Here is a 17,213-nt window from a genome sequence, read left to right on the forward strand (position 1 = left end):
CTTCTAGAGGAAGAACACAGATAAGCCACAGCCTCGACGATGGCAGGACACAGTGGCTGTGTGAGGAGCTGTAAAGAACACAAGGCCAGGAGATACAGGCAGGGGGGCGAGAGGCTTGCTGTTTCATAAAGGGCCCTAAGGGAAGCGGGAGTTAAGGAATGGGCTCTGATGGATCTCGGGGGGAGAACATTCCCAGAGGGGCAGTCAGGAGAGCAACTGGTGGGAACAGGCGAACTGAACAGGCAGGAGGAGCAGCAGGGGCAGGAGAGGAGTTGGCGGGAGTGAGTCAGAGGTGAGGGAGGAGCAGCGTGCAGCAGTTCCAGAAGATTCCAGAAGGCCAGTGGTCAGGTTTGATGGAGACTGTGGAGCAGAGGTGCTGTGCGTGGAAAGGACCCTCCTGCTGCTTTATGAGGTGCAGACTGAGGAGGCGGCGGTGCTCTCCCAACAAGATCCTGGCAGGAATTCTGAAAGCATCAAGGAGCAGCCCCAGTGGACAATGGCTGCCCTTTCAAAGAGCCACTGCTCTGGGTCAGGGTCAGCCCTTCCTAGGCCAGGTGTCAACAGGAAGCAGGGGATCAACCCACAAGGGAGTTTCCTCTCTGCGTCACCAAGTTCACTGGAAATCAAAAGAGGAGATCTGTCTACCAGGAAGAAGCCTGAGAGCCAGTGAGCTTGCCTCATCATCGTTCTTCTGCTGTGATCAAGTTGGGCCAAAACACTTCAGGCAACATTGGAAGATTCTCCTACCCCATCATAACCTGCCAGAGGGCAGGAGCCACAGGCTGACATTATTTCCGTGAAAGTGGACAGTGAAAAAGCTGGCTTATAACATTCAAAAAACCAAGATCATGGCATCTGGTCCCATCACTTCATGGCAAATAGATGGGGGAAAAAAGGAAACCGTGACAGATTTTATTTTCTTGGGCTCCAAAATCACTGCAGTCAGTGACTGCAGCCATGAAATTAAAAGATGCTTGCTCCTGGGAAGATAAGCTATGACAAACCTAGACAGTGTATTAAAAAGCAGAGACATCACTTTGGCAACAAAGGTTCATATAGTCATGTACAGATGTGAGAGCTGGACCATAAAGAAGGCTGAATGCCAAAGAATTGACGCTTTCGAACTGTGGTGCTGGAGAACTCTTGAGAGTCCCTCGGACTACAAGGAGATCAAACCAGCCAATCCTAAAGGAAATCAACCCTGAATACTCATTGGAAGGGCTGATGGTGAAGCTGAAGCTTCAATACTTTGGCCACTTGATGGGAAGAGCCAACTCCTTGGAAAAGACCCTGATTTGGGGAAAGTCTGAGGACAGGAAAAGAGGGCAACGGAGGATGAGAGTGTTTGATGGCATCATCCACTCAAGGGACATAAATCTGAGCAAACTCTGGGAGAGAGTGAAGGACAAGGAAGCCTGGGATGCTGCAGTCCATAGGGCTGCAAAGAGTCAGACGTGGCTTAGTGACTAAACAACCTCAGTTTATCTCTCTGAACTCATGCCATGCAATGTACAGAGTAGGCACTACATAAATACTTGGGAGATAAGTTAAAGAATTACGTCTCTATCACCATCATCATCAGAAGAACAGTGATGTTTTTAGGAACACTTGATGAAGTCTTATTCTACGCCAGTACGTCTCAGCTGAGGGTGACTTTGCCCCCTGCCTCCCACCCCGGGACATTTGACAATGACTGGAGACATTTTTGATATCACAACGGTACATGCATGTGTCAGGAGCAGGGAGCCACTGGCGTCTGGCAGGTAGAAGCTGGGTAAATTGCCAAACTTCATTCAAATACAAAGAATTTTCAGGTCCCAAACATCTAAGTGCTGAGGTTGAGAAATTCTTTAATCTTCTAATACTCTTTGAGAAACCTGAGCCATTAACTTGCCCAAAGAGAGCGCAGTGAACACCATGCTGAACTACAAAATGACAACAGTGCAAAGCAACAAACAGGTTGAACTCAACATTTCTGACATCAAATATATGTGGTTTTTTTTTTTTTCCCTTCCCTCGCATATCTGAGTGCCCTCGAATCCAGTTCAATTCTGACATTACCTGGAGTCAATGCCAACATCACAAGTGAAAGACTCAGCTCCCAAGAATGTGTCCCACTTTGGACACCAGCCACAAGTTTGGGCCTCCTGAACCAACCAGCTCTAAAGTCTGGGAGTTTCCAAGATCCCCTCCTCGAGCTCTATGATTTGCTGAACTGACTCATAAGACTCAGAAAAGCACTTTACCTACAACCACTAGTTTATTTTAAAGAATACACACAGCTCAGAAACAGCCAAATGGAAGAGATGCACTGGGTAGGAAATAGAGAGGGGCTCAGCACACTCATGCCATCTGGATGCCCCACCCTCCCAGCACCTCCAAGTGTCCACCCACCTGGAAGCTCTCCAAACCCTTTGCTTCCATTAAGTGGCCATGGTTGATTTTATCATGGTTGATTAAATACAATATATACAGAACTCCAAGTGCAGACTTGGCAAGAGGAGATACATGATGGGGTACGGAGTTGGAAAGGAGATAATCACACATTGAGTCCCAGCAAAGACAGTGACTACAACCAACCCTCCCATTGAAAGGGACAGTCAGGGCAGGAAAGGCAGATGAATTGAAGAAAGTCTTTCTCAAGTGACCAGGGCAGGGGCAATAAACAATGTCATGGGGAAAGCATTAAAAGCCAGCTTTGGGGGGACATATACAAGCCTCAGTGCATTATATTAAGAGATGAGGACCCAAAGATATCCTTATGCTCGGATGCATGAAAGAGCAATGTGCTAAGAACACAATGAATCAGACTGGAGCCCTCCAGACCTCCCACAGCCACTGACTTCTGTCTCCCCCAGAGAAGCATCTTAAGAGGTGTTTCATTTACTCCAACTAAAAATCAGCTAAAAATGCCACCATTGCCCCCAAAGCAGCACTGCCCCCATTTGGACATGCCTTCAGAGCTTACTCCCAAGCAACAGACAATGTTGACAATAATGACGAAGGCCAACAGACAGGATGCAGGATGGACACCAGCCCGGCCCTGGCTCCTCCTGCACATCAGATGTCAATTTCTCAGCTTCATGCAGAAGCTGGTGTCAGGAGAAGCAGAAGAGACAGGTGTGTGAGGACCTGCACGCATCCACGTGCACACATACATACAAACACACACACACACACACACACACACCATCTTCATTCCCTACCCCTCTCATCCCTTTGGCATGTAATTACAGAGACTTATAACAAGCCAGGTACAGTTCTCAGTGTTGGGGTACAACACCATTCCACAAAGAGAAAAATCCTTAGTCCCATGAAGGTTTTATTTGTGTGTGTCCTGGGAAGAGATACAGACCCAAGTAAAGTAAACACACACACATGCAAACACACACACACATGCAAACACACACACACATGTAAACACACACACATGTAAACACACACATGTAAACACACACACGTAAACACACACACATGTAAACACACATGTAAACACACACACATGTAAACACACACACACACACACACACCACCTTCTGCAACATACTAATGAGTTAGAGCTTCCCTGGTGGCTCAGATGGTAAAGAATCCACCTGCAATGTGGGAGACCTAGGTTCAATCCCTGGGTTGGGAAGATCCCTTGGGCAACCCACTCTAGTATTCTTGCCTAGAGAATTCCATGGACAGAGGAGCCTGGCAGGTTACAGTCCATGGGGTCGCAAAGAAATGGACATGACTGAGCAAATAAGCACACAAAGAGTGACAAGTACTAAGGAGAAAAATCAAGTAGAAACTTAGAGATGATAAGTCATGGGAGACAGGTTTGCATTTTTATTTGGGTTGGCCCAAAAGCTTCTTAGGGTTTTATCAATAAATAGACTGAGTGATCAGAGGGAAATTATGGAGCAAGTGGTATTTCAGCAAAAGCTGGGTATCTGAGGGGAAAAACCCCATGTATTTCAGGAAAAGGAATAGCTTGTCAAATTCCTGACAGGAAGATGACACACTCCAATCAGATAATTTGAGGAGACAGTAATAAAGGAGTGAAATTCAGGAAATGATAAGCACCTCAGCAGCCCAGTGTTAGTGAGAGGAGGGACCAGGCTGTCCCAAGGCCTGCAGTGGTCCTGGGAATGAGACAGAAACGTACAGTTCCTGCAGACACAAGGTGTGTGCACAAGTGTACGTGTTCTGCCAGTGGATGGACAGGTGAGTGGTGGGTAAAAGTACGCAAATTATTTGCCAATGAGAAAAACAACAATGTGACTGAATTTCTGAAAAGTACCCTGGGACCTCTGCACCCAAACAACGGCAGTCACTTCCAAAGTACTCACAATCAGAGGCCGCTTTGCTTATCCCCATGCTGTAGCCACTGCTGGCTGTCACCGCAAGCCTTTTCTCAGGGATCTGCCTCTGGGGCCTTGGACTAGCCACAGTGCCTTTGCATGTGCTTTTTGGAGTCCAGAACACCACCCTCCCTGTTACCTGTGGCCAGGCGAATCACCTGTGACCAAGCCTTTTCTCACAGCTACCTTTAGAGACTGAGTATCCTATTCAATGCCCACAGCCCCCCTGCCCTATCACTTTTAATGAAATCAACCCTGAATCTTCATTGGAAGCATTGATGCTGAAGCTCCAACACCTTGGCCACCTGATGTGAAGAGCTGACTCATCAGAAAAGATCCTAATACTGGGAAAAATTGAGGGCAAGTGGAGAAGGGAGTGACAGAGGATAAGATGGTTGGATGGCATCACTGACTCAATGGACATGAGTTTGAAGAAACTCGGGGAGATAGTGATGGACAGAGAAGCCTGGCATGCTGCAGTCCATGGGATCACAAAGAGTCTGACATGACTTAGTGACTGAACAACAATGACAATTTCACTTCATTCACCTCTCACACGCCATCCAGACTACAAGCTCCTAACGGGGAACAGCTTACTGCTTTTATCTCTGTACCCCTGATATTCAGAGTTCCTGGCAGAATGTTTGCACTTAAATTTTGGTTGAACACCTGAGCGGATGAACAAATGAAATCCACACAGCATTAAGCAGTAGACCTGCATTGTTTAATTCCTGGTCCAGGACGCTATGGCATGAAGCAACTCTATTTTTAATACACCTCATATTCCTGAAGATGACTCTACAGCAGAATCACAGAAATACAGTGAATAGTTTACAACCTGTAACAGACTCAGCAACTCAATGACAACATTAATTTAATGAACTTAAACACTGGTGACCTCTTTAACACATCCAAAGTTATTTACGCTGGGATACGCATGCCTGAAGACTGCTTGCCAAAGAGAGACTCAAATAGAGGTGACGCATCTATCTTTCAAATGCTAATCTGCATTTTTAACTTTGACACAAAGAACTTAGCTCTTCTCTTTTGGAATCAAGAAAGATTAGTTGACTTTTTGATCCATCCATCCGTCCTTCCTGTATGACATATATGCCATTAAGCCTTAGGGAATTCAAACAGGTCATCCCTACCATCACAGTCTATTTAGAGGCACAAACAGAATTAAATATAATGTAATGTGTTAAGTATAATAGTCAAATGATAAACAGCTAGAAGTAGTGAATGGTTTGTTGGAGAAAACTATTCATGAAGATGGTGCACATCCATCTTTCGGGGTTGCTGTAAGGAAGTACCACAAACAGGATGGCACAGACAACAGAAATGCCTTCTCTCTCATTTCTGCAGGCTGGAAGTCCAAGATTAAGATGCCAGCAGGGTGGGTTCCTTTTGACCGCCCTGAGGGAGAACGGTCCCAGGCCTCTCTCCCAGCTGCTGGTGGCCTCAGGCACTCCTTGACTTGTGGCTGGATCTCCTCGAGTCCTTGCTTTGCACACGTGTGCATCCACATTTCCCCTTATCAGGATGCCAGTCATGTTGGATTAGACCTCACCCTCATGACTTCATCTTAACCTGACCCACCACAAAGACTATTTCCAAGTAAGGTCACATCTATAGGCACTGGGAATTATAACTTCAATATTGTTTGTGGCGGGTGGCAGGGTAGGGATAGAAGTCAACCCATAACATGGTGAAAAGCTGGATTTTAAAAGACAAACACAAGCTCACCGACAGGACAGAAGATCGCAGGCAAGGTCAAGGGAATGGAGGACTAGGAGAGAGTAGGACTGTCCAGCAAGCAGCCTTGTGACGCAGGTCAGGGCATGCAAGGTCAGATAAGGTCACTCAAGGCCTTGACAATGGCTCCCACCCTAAGAGCATCAAGAACCCACTGAAGGGGTTGAAGCACGGAACTGCGGCAACAGTGCAGTGCTCTGCAACATAGCCATGGCCATCTGCAACATACTTTTCACTTTGTCCCTTTGTCTGCCTTTGTCCCGAGAACCGGCAGGGAAGTCCCATTCAACCTCCACATTACAATGGGGGAGGGAAGAGGGGGTTCAAGTTTCTCTTTCCTAACAACCTTGCCTCCACTCTGGCACAGAACTGACCTGTACTTCAAGTGACAAGTCATCACAGTGGCCTTCTCCTACTTCTACTTAGACCAGGAGGCTGGTGAGCACACCCCTTTCACAGCCAAATGGAAAGGGAAGCGTCTTGGGACTTCCCTGGTGGCCCAGGGGTTAAGAATCTGCCTTGCAATGCAGTGGACGTGGGTTGGATCCTTGGTTGGGAAATTAAGATCCCACATGTCATGGAGCAACTAAGCCCACACACGGCAACTGCCAAAGCCTGAGTGCCCCAGAGCCTGCACACTGCAAAGGCAGAGGCTGTGTGCCTTGATGGGAGATCCCGCGTGAGGCAAACAAGCTCCTGAGAGCTGCGACTAAGACCCAAAGCAGCTGAATAAAGAGAAATATTTTTTAAAAGAGAAAGGGAATCATCTCCACACCTCCTCTTGCTGCCCTGACATCCCTCACATTAGTTTCCTAGAACTAGATAATACCCAAGCCAGAGGACACAGAGGCCCCCCAGATTCTGCCCCTTGGAAAGGTGATAGCATCTCTGGAACACCTTGAAAAGTGAGGTCAAGACAATGAACAGCTGAGAGAACCTGGGCCTCCTGGTCCTGCCTTTTACCCAAACCAGCTCCATTTGTATCTGTTGGTTTTCTTTTTTAAAAGAACACTTTATTGAGACATTATAATTCACAAATCATAAAATTTACCCCTTTAAAGTACACAAGTCAGTGGTTTTTACTATATCCCTAGAGTTATGCAACCATCACCACCATCTAATTCCAGAATAACTTCACGACCCAAAAAACAAACCCTCTACCCAGTCTTGTCACGCCCCATTTTATCCTCCCCTGACTCTGGGAAACCCTTGCTGTCTCTATGCAATGGCTTATTTTGACATTTCATACGAATGGAATCATATGTACGTCCTTTTGTGGCTGGCTTCTTTCACTTTTACTTTCAAGGTGCAGTCATACTGTAGCAGGTATCAATATGTCATTCCTTTTTGCGGGCTGTGTGCTAAGTCCCTTCAGTTGTACTGACTCTTTGTGACCCTGGGGACTGTAGCCCATCAGGCTCCTCTAAGGGACTCTCTAGGCAAGAATACTGGAGTGGGTTCTGAATAACATTCTGCTGTATGGCTATGTCAGATTAAAAAAAAATTTATAGACATTTGGGGAGTTTCTTTTCTAATATTATGAATAAGTTGCTATGAGCATTGGTGTATAAGTTTGAGTATCTGTTTCCAGTCCTTTTAGGCATTTACGTAGGAGTAGAATTGCTGGGTTATAGACTATGGAGGAGGAAGTGGCAGCCCACTCCAGTGTTCTTGCCTGGAGGATCCCAGGAACGGGGGAGCCTGGTGGGCTGCCGTCTATGGGGTCGCACAAAGTCAGGCAAGACTGACGCGACTTAGCAGCAGCGGCAGCAGCAGCAGCAGACTATGCATAACCTTGAGGAACTGCCCGACTGTTTCCTAAAGTGCCTGGGCCATTTTACATTCCCTCCAGCAAGGTCCAAGGGTTCTGATTTTTCCACATCCTATCCAACACTTGCTATTTTCTGTCTTTTTGATAATCACCACCCTAGTGGGTATGATGGAGAAGGCAATGGTACCCCACTCCAGTACTCTTGCCTGGAAAATCCCATGGACAGAGGAGCCTGGTAGGCTGCAGTCCATGGGGTCACTAGTAGTCGGACACGACTAAGCGACTTCACTTTCACTTTTCACTTTCATGCATTGGAGAAGGAAATGGCAACCCACTCCAGTGTTCTTGCCTGGAGGATCCCAGGGATGGGGGAGCCTGGTGGGCTGCCGTCTATGGGGTCGCACAGAGTCGGACATGACTGAAGCGACTTAGCAGCAGCAGCAGCAGTGGGTGTGAAGTGGTACCCAACTGTGGGTCTGATTTGCATTCCCCAATGACTAATGATGCTGAGCCTATTGGCTATCAAGTGCCTATTGGCTATTTGTAAATCTTTGGAGAAATGTCTATTCAAGTCCTTTGCCCTGTTTAAAGTGGGTTACTATATCCGCAAATCAATCAATGTAATTCACCACATTAACAAATTGAAAAATAAAAACCATATGATTATCTCAATAGATGCAGAGAAGGCCTTTGACAAAATTCAACATCCATTTATGATAAAAACTCTCCAGAAAGCAGGAATAGAAGGAACATACCTCAACATAATAAAAGCTATATATGACAAACCCACAGCAAACATTATCCTCAATGGTGAAAAATTGAAAGCATTTCCCCTAAAGTCAGGAACAAAACAAGGATGTCCACTTTCACCGTTACTATTCAACATAGTTCTGGAAGTTTTGGCCACAGCAATCAGAGCAGAAAAAGAAATAAAAGGAATCCAAATTGGAAAAGAAGAAGTAAAACTCTCACTGTTTGCAGATGACATGATCCTCTACATGGAAAACCCTAAAGACTCCACCAGAAAATTACTAGAGCTCATGAATGAATATAGTAAAGTTGCAGGATATAAAATCAACACACAGAAATCCCTTGCATTCCTATACACGAATAATGAGAAAGTAGAAAAAGAAATTAAGGAAACAATTCCATTCACCATTGCAACGAAAAGAATAAAATACTTAGGAATATATCTACCTAAAGAAACTAAAGACCTATATATAGAAAACTATAAAACACTGATGAAAGAAATCAAAGAGGACACTAATAGATGGAGAAATATACCATGTTCATGGATCGGAAGAATCAATATAGTGAAAATGAGTATACTACCCAAAGCAATTTACAAATTCAATGCAATCCCTATCAAGCTACCAGCCATATTTTTCACAGAACTAGAACAAATAATTTCAAGATTTGTATGGAAATACAAAAACCTCGAATAGCCAAAGCAATCTTGAGAAAGAAGAATGGAACTGGAGGAATCAACTTGCCTGACTTCAGGCTCTACTACAAAGCCACAGTCATCAAAACAGTATGGTACTGGCACAAAGACAGACATATAGATCTGTGGAACAAAATAGAAAGCCCAGAGATAAATCCACACACATATGGACACCTTATCTTTGACAAAGGAGGCAAGAATATACAATGGAGTAAAGACAATCTCTTTAACAAGTGGTGCTGGGAAAACTGGTCAACCACTTGTAAAAGAATGAAACTAGATCACTTTCTAACACCCCACACAAAAATAAACTCAAAATGGATTAAAGATCTAAATGTAAGACCAGAAACTATAAAACTCCTAGAGGAGAACATAGGCAAAACACTCTCAGACATAAATCACAGCAGGATCCTCTATGATCCACCTCCCAGAATTTTGGAAATAAAAGCAAAAATAAACAAATGGGATCTAATTAAAATTAAAAGCTTCTGCACAACAAAGGAAACTATAAGCAAGGTGAAAAGACAGCCTACTGAATGGGAGAAAACAATAACAAATGAAGCAACTGACAAACAACTAATCTCAAAAATATACAAGCAACTTGTGCAGCTCAATTCCAGGAAAATAAACGACCCAATCAAAAACTGGGCCAAAGAACTAAATAGACATTTCTCCAAAGAAGACATACGGATGGCTAACAAACACATGAAAAGATGCTCAACATCACTCATTATTAGAGAAATGCAAATCAAAACCACAATGAGGTACCACTTCACACCAGTCAGAATGGCTGTGATCCAAAAATCTGCAAGCAATAAATGCTGGAGAGGGTGTGGAGAAAAGGGAACCCTCCTACACTGTTGGTGGGAATGCAAACTAGTACAGCCACTATGGAGAACAGTGTGGAGATTCCTTAAAAAATTGCAAATAGAACTGCCTTATGACCCAGCAATCCCACTGCTGGGCATACACACCGAGGAAACCAGAATGGAAAGAGACACATGTACCCCAATGTTCATCGCAGCACTGTTTATAATAGCCAGGACATGGAAACAACCTAGATGTCCATCAGCAGATGAATGGATAAGAAAGCTGTGGTACATATACACAATGGAGTATTACTCAGCTGTTAAAAAGAATTCATTTGAATCAGTTCTGATGAGATGGATGAGACTGGAGCCGATTATAGAGTGAAGTAAGCCAGAAAGAAAAACACCAATACAGTATACTAACACATATATATGGAATTTAGGAAGATGGCAATGACGACCCTGTATGCAAGACAGGAAAAAAGACACAGATGTGTCTAATGGACTTTTGGACTCAGAGGGAGGGGGAGAGGGTGGGATGATTTGGGAGAATGGCATTCTAACATGTATACTATCATGTAAGAATTGAATCGCCAGTCTATGTCTGACGCAGGATATAGCATGCTTGGGGCTGGTGCATGGGGATGACCCACAGAGATGTTATGGGGAGGGAGGTGGGAGGGGGGTTCATGTTTGGGAACACCTGTAAGAATTAAAGATTTTAAAATTAAAAAAATAAAAAACTAAAAATTAAAAATTAAAATTAAAAAATTAAAAAGAATAATAAAGTGGGTTACTTGTCTTTGTTGAACTACAAACATTGTTCATCTATTCTGGATATGAGTCCCTTATCAGATAGAAGAAAATATTTGTAATCATATATGTTTTTAGCTGTCTTTTCACTTTCTTAATGGTATTCACACCATTGATTTAAATTCTGATGAAGTCACTTTTTTCTTTTGGCTCATGCTTTTAGTGTCATATTTAGGTACAACTGCCTAATTCAAGGTCACAAAGATTTACTCCTGTGTTTCCTTCTCAGAGTTTTACAGCTTTTGTTCTTACGTTTATTTGAGGTCTATGATCCATTTTGAGTTGATGCTCATTTTTACCCTTTGAGGGGATGGTAATCCACATGAAATTTAACTCTCCCAACACCAAGCCATCTTATGGCAAAGCTTCTAGAAAGGAGGCGCATCTTGACAATAAAGACCAAACCTCCTGCAATGCACCCACATCCCCAACGGTGTACGGGTCAGAAGGGTCCTCTCTCCCTCTCCACAGAGGCGGTGGCACCCCATGTAGACAGTAAGGTTCAGCCCTGCAGTGACCTGAGATGACCCTGCACGCCTGCAAGACTTGCCATGTCTGTCATCTGCTTATCACAGAACTCTAATTAATCTCAGACCCTGTGCCCTGCTCCCTGCCACACACTTCCCCCAGGTATGTAGGGGGCTAAAGGATCTTTATCAGAAAGATCAAAAGGATCTTTCCCCAGTGGACTGTTACCTTGCAATAAGAATTAAACTTATTGAACACTTAGCAGCACCTGTATTCAGCCCTGGGGATACAAAACTGAGCAAGATAATAGGGCTCCTACCCCGGAGGAGCTGTCATTTCAGTGAGGGGGACCTACACCAAGACCTGGTACTTTATCACCTTCCCAGTGTTCAATAACAACAACTGTAGTTGTAATATTAATTAATATATGCCTGGTTCTGTATTTTGTGCTCTACATGCATTCATGACTCTTTAACTTTATGACGTAGGGCTGGTAGTCCTCTGTTTACAGCACATATGAAGCACCAGTCTTACACAAGGCACTCTAATAGAAGGGTGAGTAAGGACCAGGAGCACAATGTGGACGGGGACACAGCCCCATGTACAAGGGGACTTGGGTTTGAGCTCTGATATGGGAATTTTTCTCCGGGGAGAAAACAGAAGGGGCAAAAATAAAGGCACACAAATATCTGCGGAGCTAGGGCAAAAGTGAGCAGAGGAAGGAGATGAGGCAAGCGAAGGGGAAGGGTGTGGCCTCTATCAGAATTCATATTCATGGACCACTGCCTGGATAGCCAGCAAGTTACATGGGGAAAAGCCACAGACAAACCCTCCTTGTGCTGGTACACAGTATCACCGCAGCAGACTCTGCCTTTGAGACAATCTGCCTCGCTCCCCCAAAACACTGCCAACGAAAAGGAAAATGGTATTAATGAAATACTGAGGATAAGATCGAGGCGTGGGGAGGCAGAGATGAGGTTGTTTGAGTCCTTACAATAAATACTTGTATTTCAGATAATCGAGTTTGGTTCTTAGCACTAATGTAATTTTCTGTTAATTTAATGTCCCTGGAATCCCTCTGAGTAAGAAGATTGCTGGTGGAATGCAAATAGAGCCCATTCTGGGAAAAAGAATCATCTCCTCAACCCAGGTGTGCTCAAAGGCTGCAGAGAAGGCCAGTCCCTCCGGGTAGAGGGAGTTAAACAGATCCTCCAAGGTGATCTGGGCATGGAGGCTGCGTGCTGAGCAGAAGGGGCAGTGGTTATTTGAGATGCTGTGGAATCAAACTCATCACGCCCTCCTGCACCAGGCATGTGGAGGACCAGCGGGACTCTCAGGGACCTCGGATGACTCCTGGTGACAGGAGGGGTACCGCAGAAGCCAGGGGAGGGCAACATGCATTGTGCCATCTCTGCTGCCAAAAGGAGCATGAAAGCATCCCCTTGCCCCAGGTGTAGCAGAAGCGTCTTAGTTTATCCTGAACCAATCCCCATTTAGTGGACTTCCCTGATGGCTCAGCAGGTGGAGAATCCGCCTGTGAAGCAGGAGACGCAGGTTCGATCCCTGGGTCTGGAAGATCCCCTGGAAGAGGGCATGGCAACCTACTGCAGTACTCTCGCCTGAAAAATCCCATGAACAGAGGAGCCTGGTGGGCTACAGTCCAAAGGGGCAGACACAACTGAGTGACTAAGCACCATCCTCATTTATGCCTGCTGTCCCAGCCTAATTATAGCATCTTTTAAAGCACTCCAGCTTGGACAATAAATTGTAACCACATTTCTAGGCCCAGTGGGCACAACATTAGTGATGAGCTGAGGGATGCTGGATGCCAGAAGGAAAGGAGGCTTGAGGATCACTCAGAGAATCAGGATGCAAAGGAGCTTTCTCCCAAGGAGGAGTCAAGAAACCAAGGAGAGAATGTGGTTCCCTCTCTGCTCCCCATCTCAGCCACCAGAGAAGCCAACCAGGTGGCGCTAGTGGTAAAGAACCCGCCTGCCAGTTCAGGTTAGAGGTAAGAGACACGAGTTCGATCCCTGGGTCGGGAAGATCCCCTGGAGGAGGGCATGGCAACCCACTCCAGTATTCTTGCCTGGATAATCCCATGGATAGAGGAGACTGGCGGGCTGCAGTCCATGGGGTCTCATACAGTTGGACATGAATGAAGGGACTTAGCATACACGCTGCTCCCCATGCCACCCCAATTGAGGTTCTGAAACTCCCAGTCTCAGTTTCTTCATCTGAAAAATGGAACAACAATACACATCTGGCAAGTTTGTGAGGATTCCACAAGACAATGTATGTAATTTCCTCATGCCAGCACATAATAGAACCTCAAGGCATGAGAAGTTGCTATCAGTAGTCAATTCAGATCAGAAGTGCTGGGACACTGAGCTTTGGGGAAAACATCCTTTCCATCCTAATTCTCTGAGTGATCCTCTAGCCTCCCTTCCTCCTGCCTTGCCCCCTGGCATCCAGTGTCCTCGGCTTACTGCTAATCACAGAAACAGAGCATAAAAAAAGGCACCCAGGTGCCAGCACACTTCTCCAAGGGCTGAATAGGATTTCATAAACCAAAAAGAGCCTACAGCTTCCAGCTGTGGTATTGCCCTGCTCTAATTTCCCTAGCAGCAGCGAGGACAATGAAGCTGGGAGTTTCCATTTGAGGGAACATTTTTTCCTTTCCCTCCATCCTCCAACAGTGGTCTTCAATTACAGTGCGTGATGCTTGGATACAGGGAGGCTAAGGGAGGTGGGCAGGGAAGTGACCCCCTGAAAGGCATCTGCAGAAGCAGATTACAGAGCTCCCCACAGACACTGGAGCAGTCTCTGAGCTCATGGAGGGAGCCCGGGGAGAGGAGGCAAGAGCAGGGGGAAAAAAAAAAGGCAGCCCCTCCCTGGGCCTGATGAAGATTAATATCTCCTCCCTGATGAGATGAGGCAGGCTTAATCGCTTCTATTAATACAGAATCACTGAGGGCCAAAGATGGAGGCGTGGAGGGAAGTGGGGGAAGGGATGTGAATGCTTTGCCAATACCATACAAAAGCAGAAAGGGACACTCTGAATGCACAAAGACAGGATTTCCTCAAGGCTCAAAAGTTATAACAGAAACCTGCTGGCTGAGGCAGCACATGAGACCATACAGTATTAGGCGTACTTGGCGCTTTTCCTACTAAGACAACCGGATCAATTTGGTTACACATGCTGATCTCAAAGACTGGATGGTCTCAGCAGAGACTGTCACCCCTTGCAATCTTAAGGCCCCAGTCAAGGTTATTAGCTTGGGTACAGCCTTCCAACTCCACTCTCCATGGACAACTCCAAGCCATGTTCCAAAATAAAGCTCAAGAGGCACCTTCTTCATGAAGCTTTCCTGGACATCCATCCCCAGAGAGTTATGAGTCTTTCCTTCTGGACTCCCAGAGACAGGTATACATACTTCTAGTACAGTAATTCCTGTGGATTGCAATTGGGAGCCATCCTCCAAAAAAAGATTACTACTCTTAGACTTGAATGTTTGCTTCCTATCATCCTGTAACTTTCTTTATCCATTAAACAATCTCTCTATCACCTCATCTCCTGCTTTCCTCCAAGGATCCACTATCTTTGAGGAATAAGCACACAGAGAAAGGTCATTATCACCCAAGACCACCAAGAGAACAATTTTTTTTTTTAAGGGCAAGGACCGTGTCTCAAAGTTCTTTGTTTCTTTCTCAGACTCTAGTCCAGTACCAACCACACACTGGCTTAATAAATATTAATATTTGTCCCATTATCTAAATAACAGGAGAACAGAGGAGTAGAAAATAGAGGCATCAAAACTGAGAAGGATGCAGGTGAGGAAACCTCAGGATTATGATGAAATGTACAAATATATCAGGGGTAACACAGCCCTTACCTGTTCAAAATATTAAGATACTCCTCAAAAGGTGGTCATTAAAAAAAAAAAAGCAGCAAAAAAGAGTATCTCCTCAACTTGTTGTTCAGCTGCCCAATCAAGTCTGACTCTTTGAGACCCCATGGCCTGTAGCATGCTTGGCCTCCCTGTCCCTCACCATCTCCCAGAGTTTGCCCAAGTTCATGTCCATTGCATCAGTGATGTTATCCAACCATCTCATCCTCTGTCACCCTTGTCTCCTTCTGCCTTCAATCTCCTCCACACTCTTTACGAATCCTCACTCAAATGCTGGGCGAATTTTCATCTCAAATAAGCTCAGGATTCCCAGTTCCCCAAATCCCACCCCAGCGGACAACTGGTCTTAAGGACTTGGGACATGTGGGCTCAGAAGGAAGAATCCCTGAAGGGCAGATCACCTGCAGAGGAAATTAACCTCTTATTTCAGAGTGAACTGGAATCATTGCATTAAGTGCGTGAAACTTCAGATGTGACGGGGGACTAGTTTGGGATTCACTCAAAAGGACAAGCCATCACCAAAATGTGCCTGACTAGCATACCATCTGTGTTAGGTATAGAATCATCAGCTCGTGGGAACATAAAGTACACAGAACACAGGATAAATGCAGCAGCCTGAGAAGTTTGGAGGCTTCTCTGCCCCAGCTTTTCATCACAGGCACACCCCGGAGATACCGGAGGCGGGGTTCCAGACAACAAAGCAAATATCACAATACAGTGAGTCACATGAAATTTTTGGTTCCCCAGTGTTTACAAATGTTATGTTTTATATATACTTAGGTGTACAATAACATTACATCTAAGAAAATCATGTACATACTATAATTTAAAAACACTTCATTGCTTTAAAAATCATGCTTAAAAAATACTAACCACTATCTGAGCCTTCAGGAAGTTGTAATCTTTTTGCTGATTGAGGGTCTTGCCTCAAATGTGGATGGCTGTTGAGTGACTGATCAGGCTGGGGTGAAGGTTGGGATGACTTTGGCAATTTCTTAAAAGAGGACCACAGTGAAGTTTGCCACACTGATTGACTCTTCTTTTCATGGAGCATGCAATGCTGTTTTATAACATTTCACCCATGGTAGGGCCTCTTTTAAAGTCAGTCTTCTAAAAATCTGTCTTAGCTTTATCAACTAAATTTATTTAATATTCTGAATCCATTGTTGTCCTATCAACAACTGATTAATTTCTCCATCTTCAACGGGTGTGGTTCATGGTGTCCCAAAACAATTACAGTAATAACATCAAAGATCAACGATCACACAGCAATCCCATTCCTGTGCAAATATCCAGACGAAACTAATTATAAAAGACACATGCACCCTTTTGTTCATAGTAGCACTATTCACAATAGCCAAGACATGGAAACCTAAATGCCCATCAACAGAGGAACAGATAAAGATGATGTGGTACACGCACACACTCACACACACTCACACTCATACAGAGGAATACTACTCAGCCATAAAAAACAAAATGATGGCATTTGTAGCAAAGTGGATGCAACTAGAGATTATCGTATTAAGTGAAATAAGTCAGAGGAAGACATACTCTATGATACCACTTACACATGAAATCTAAAATATGACACAAATAAACTTATCTACAAGATAGAAACAGACTCACAGACAGAGGACTTGTGGTTGCCAAGGCAGTTGGGGAGGGACAGAGCAGGAGTTTTCAATTAGCAGATACAAGCAGAGACTGGATAAACAACAAGGTCCTACTGTATAGCACAAGGAAGCATATTCATAGTATCCTGTGATGAACCATAATGGCAAAGAATATAAAAAAGAATGTGTGTTTATATATACATGTATAACTGAATCACTTTGCTGAACTGCACAAATTAACATTATAAGTCAACTATGCTTCAATTTAAAACAAGAGATC

The 17,213-nt window shown here is 44.7% G+C and overlaps 1 protein-coding gene across 5 annotated transcripts in view; it reads right to left on the bottom strand.

The window, feature by feature from the left end:
• Nucleotides 1-17,213, bottom strand: part of LARGE1 (LARGE xylosyl- and glucuronyltransferase 1) — a 621,285-nt gene that overhangs the window by 415,317 nt on the left and 188,755 nt on the right. For 2 of the 5 annotated variants that reach the window (XM_060414118.1, XM_042247183.2), the window contains exon 1: nucleotides 1-17,213. This exon is cut by the window's right edge and continues 15,152 nt beyond it. The exons of the other annotated variants lie outside the window; for them this stretch is intronic. In XM_060414118.1, the coding sequence (XP_060270101.1) occupies nucleotides 1-127 (127 nt within the window). In that variant the 5' untranslated portion in view covers nucleotides 128-17,213. 5 annotated transcript variants of the gene reach the window in all.

Source organism: Ovis aries, chromosome 3 (genome assembly GCF_016772045.2).
Source record: "Ovis aries strain OAR_USU_Benz2616 breed Rambouillet chromosome 3, ARS-UI_Ramb_v3.0, whole genome shotgun sequence".
NCBI classification, from domain to species: Eukaryota; Metazoa; Chordata; class Mammalia; order Artiodactyla; family Bovidae; genus Ovis; species Ovis aries.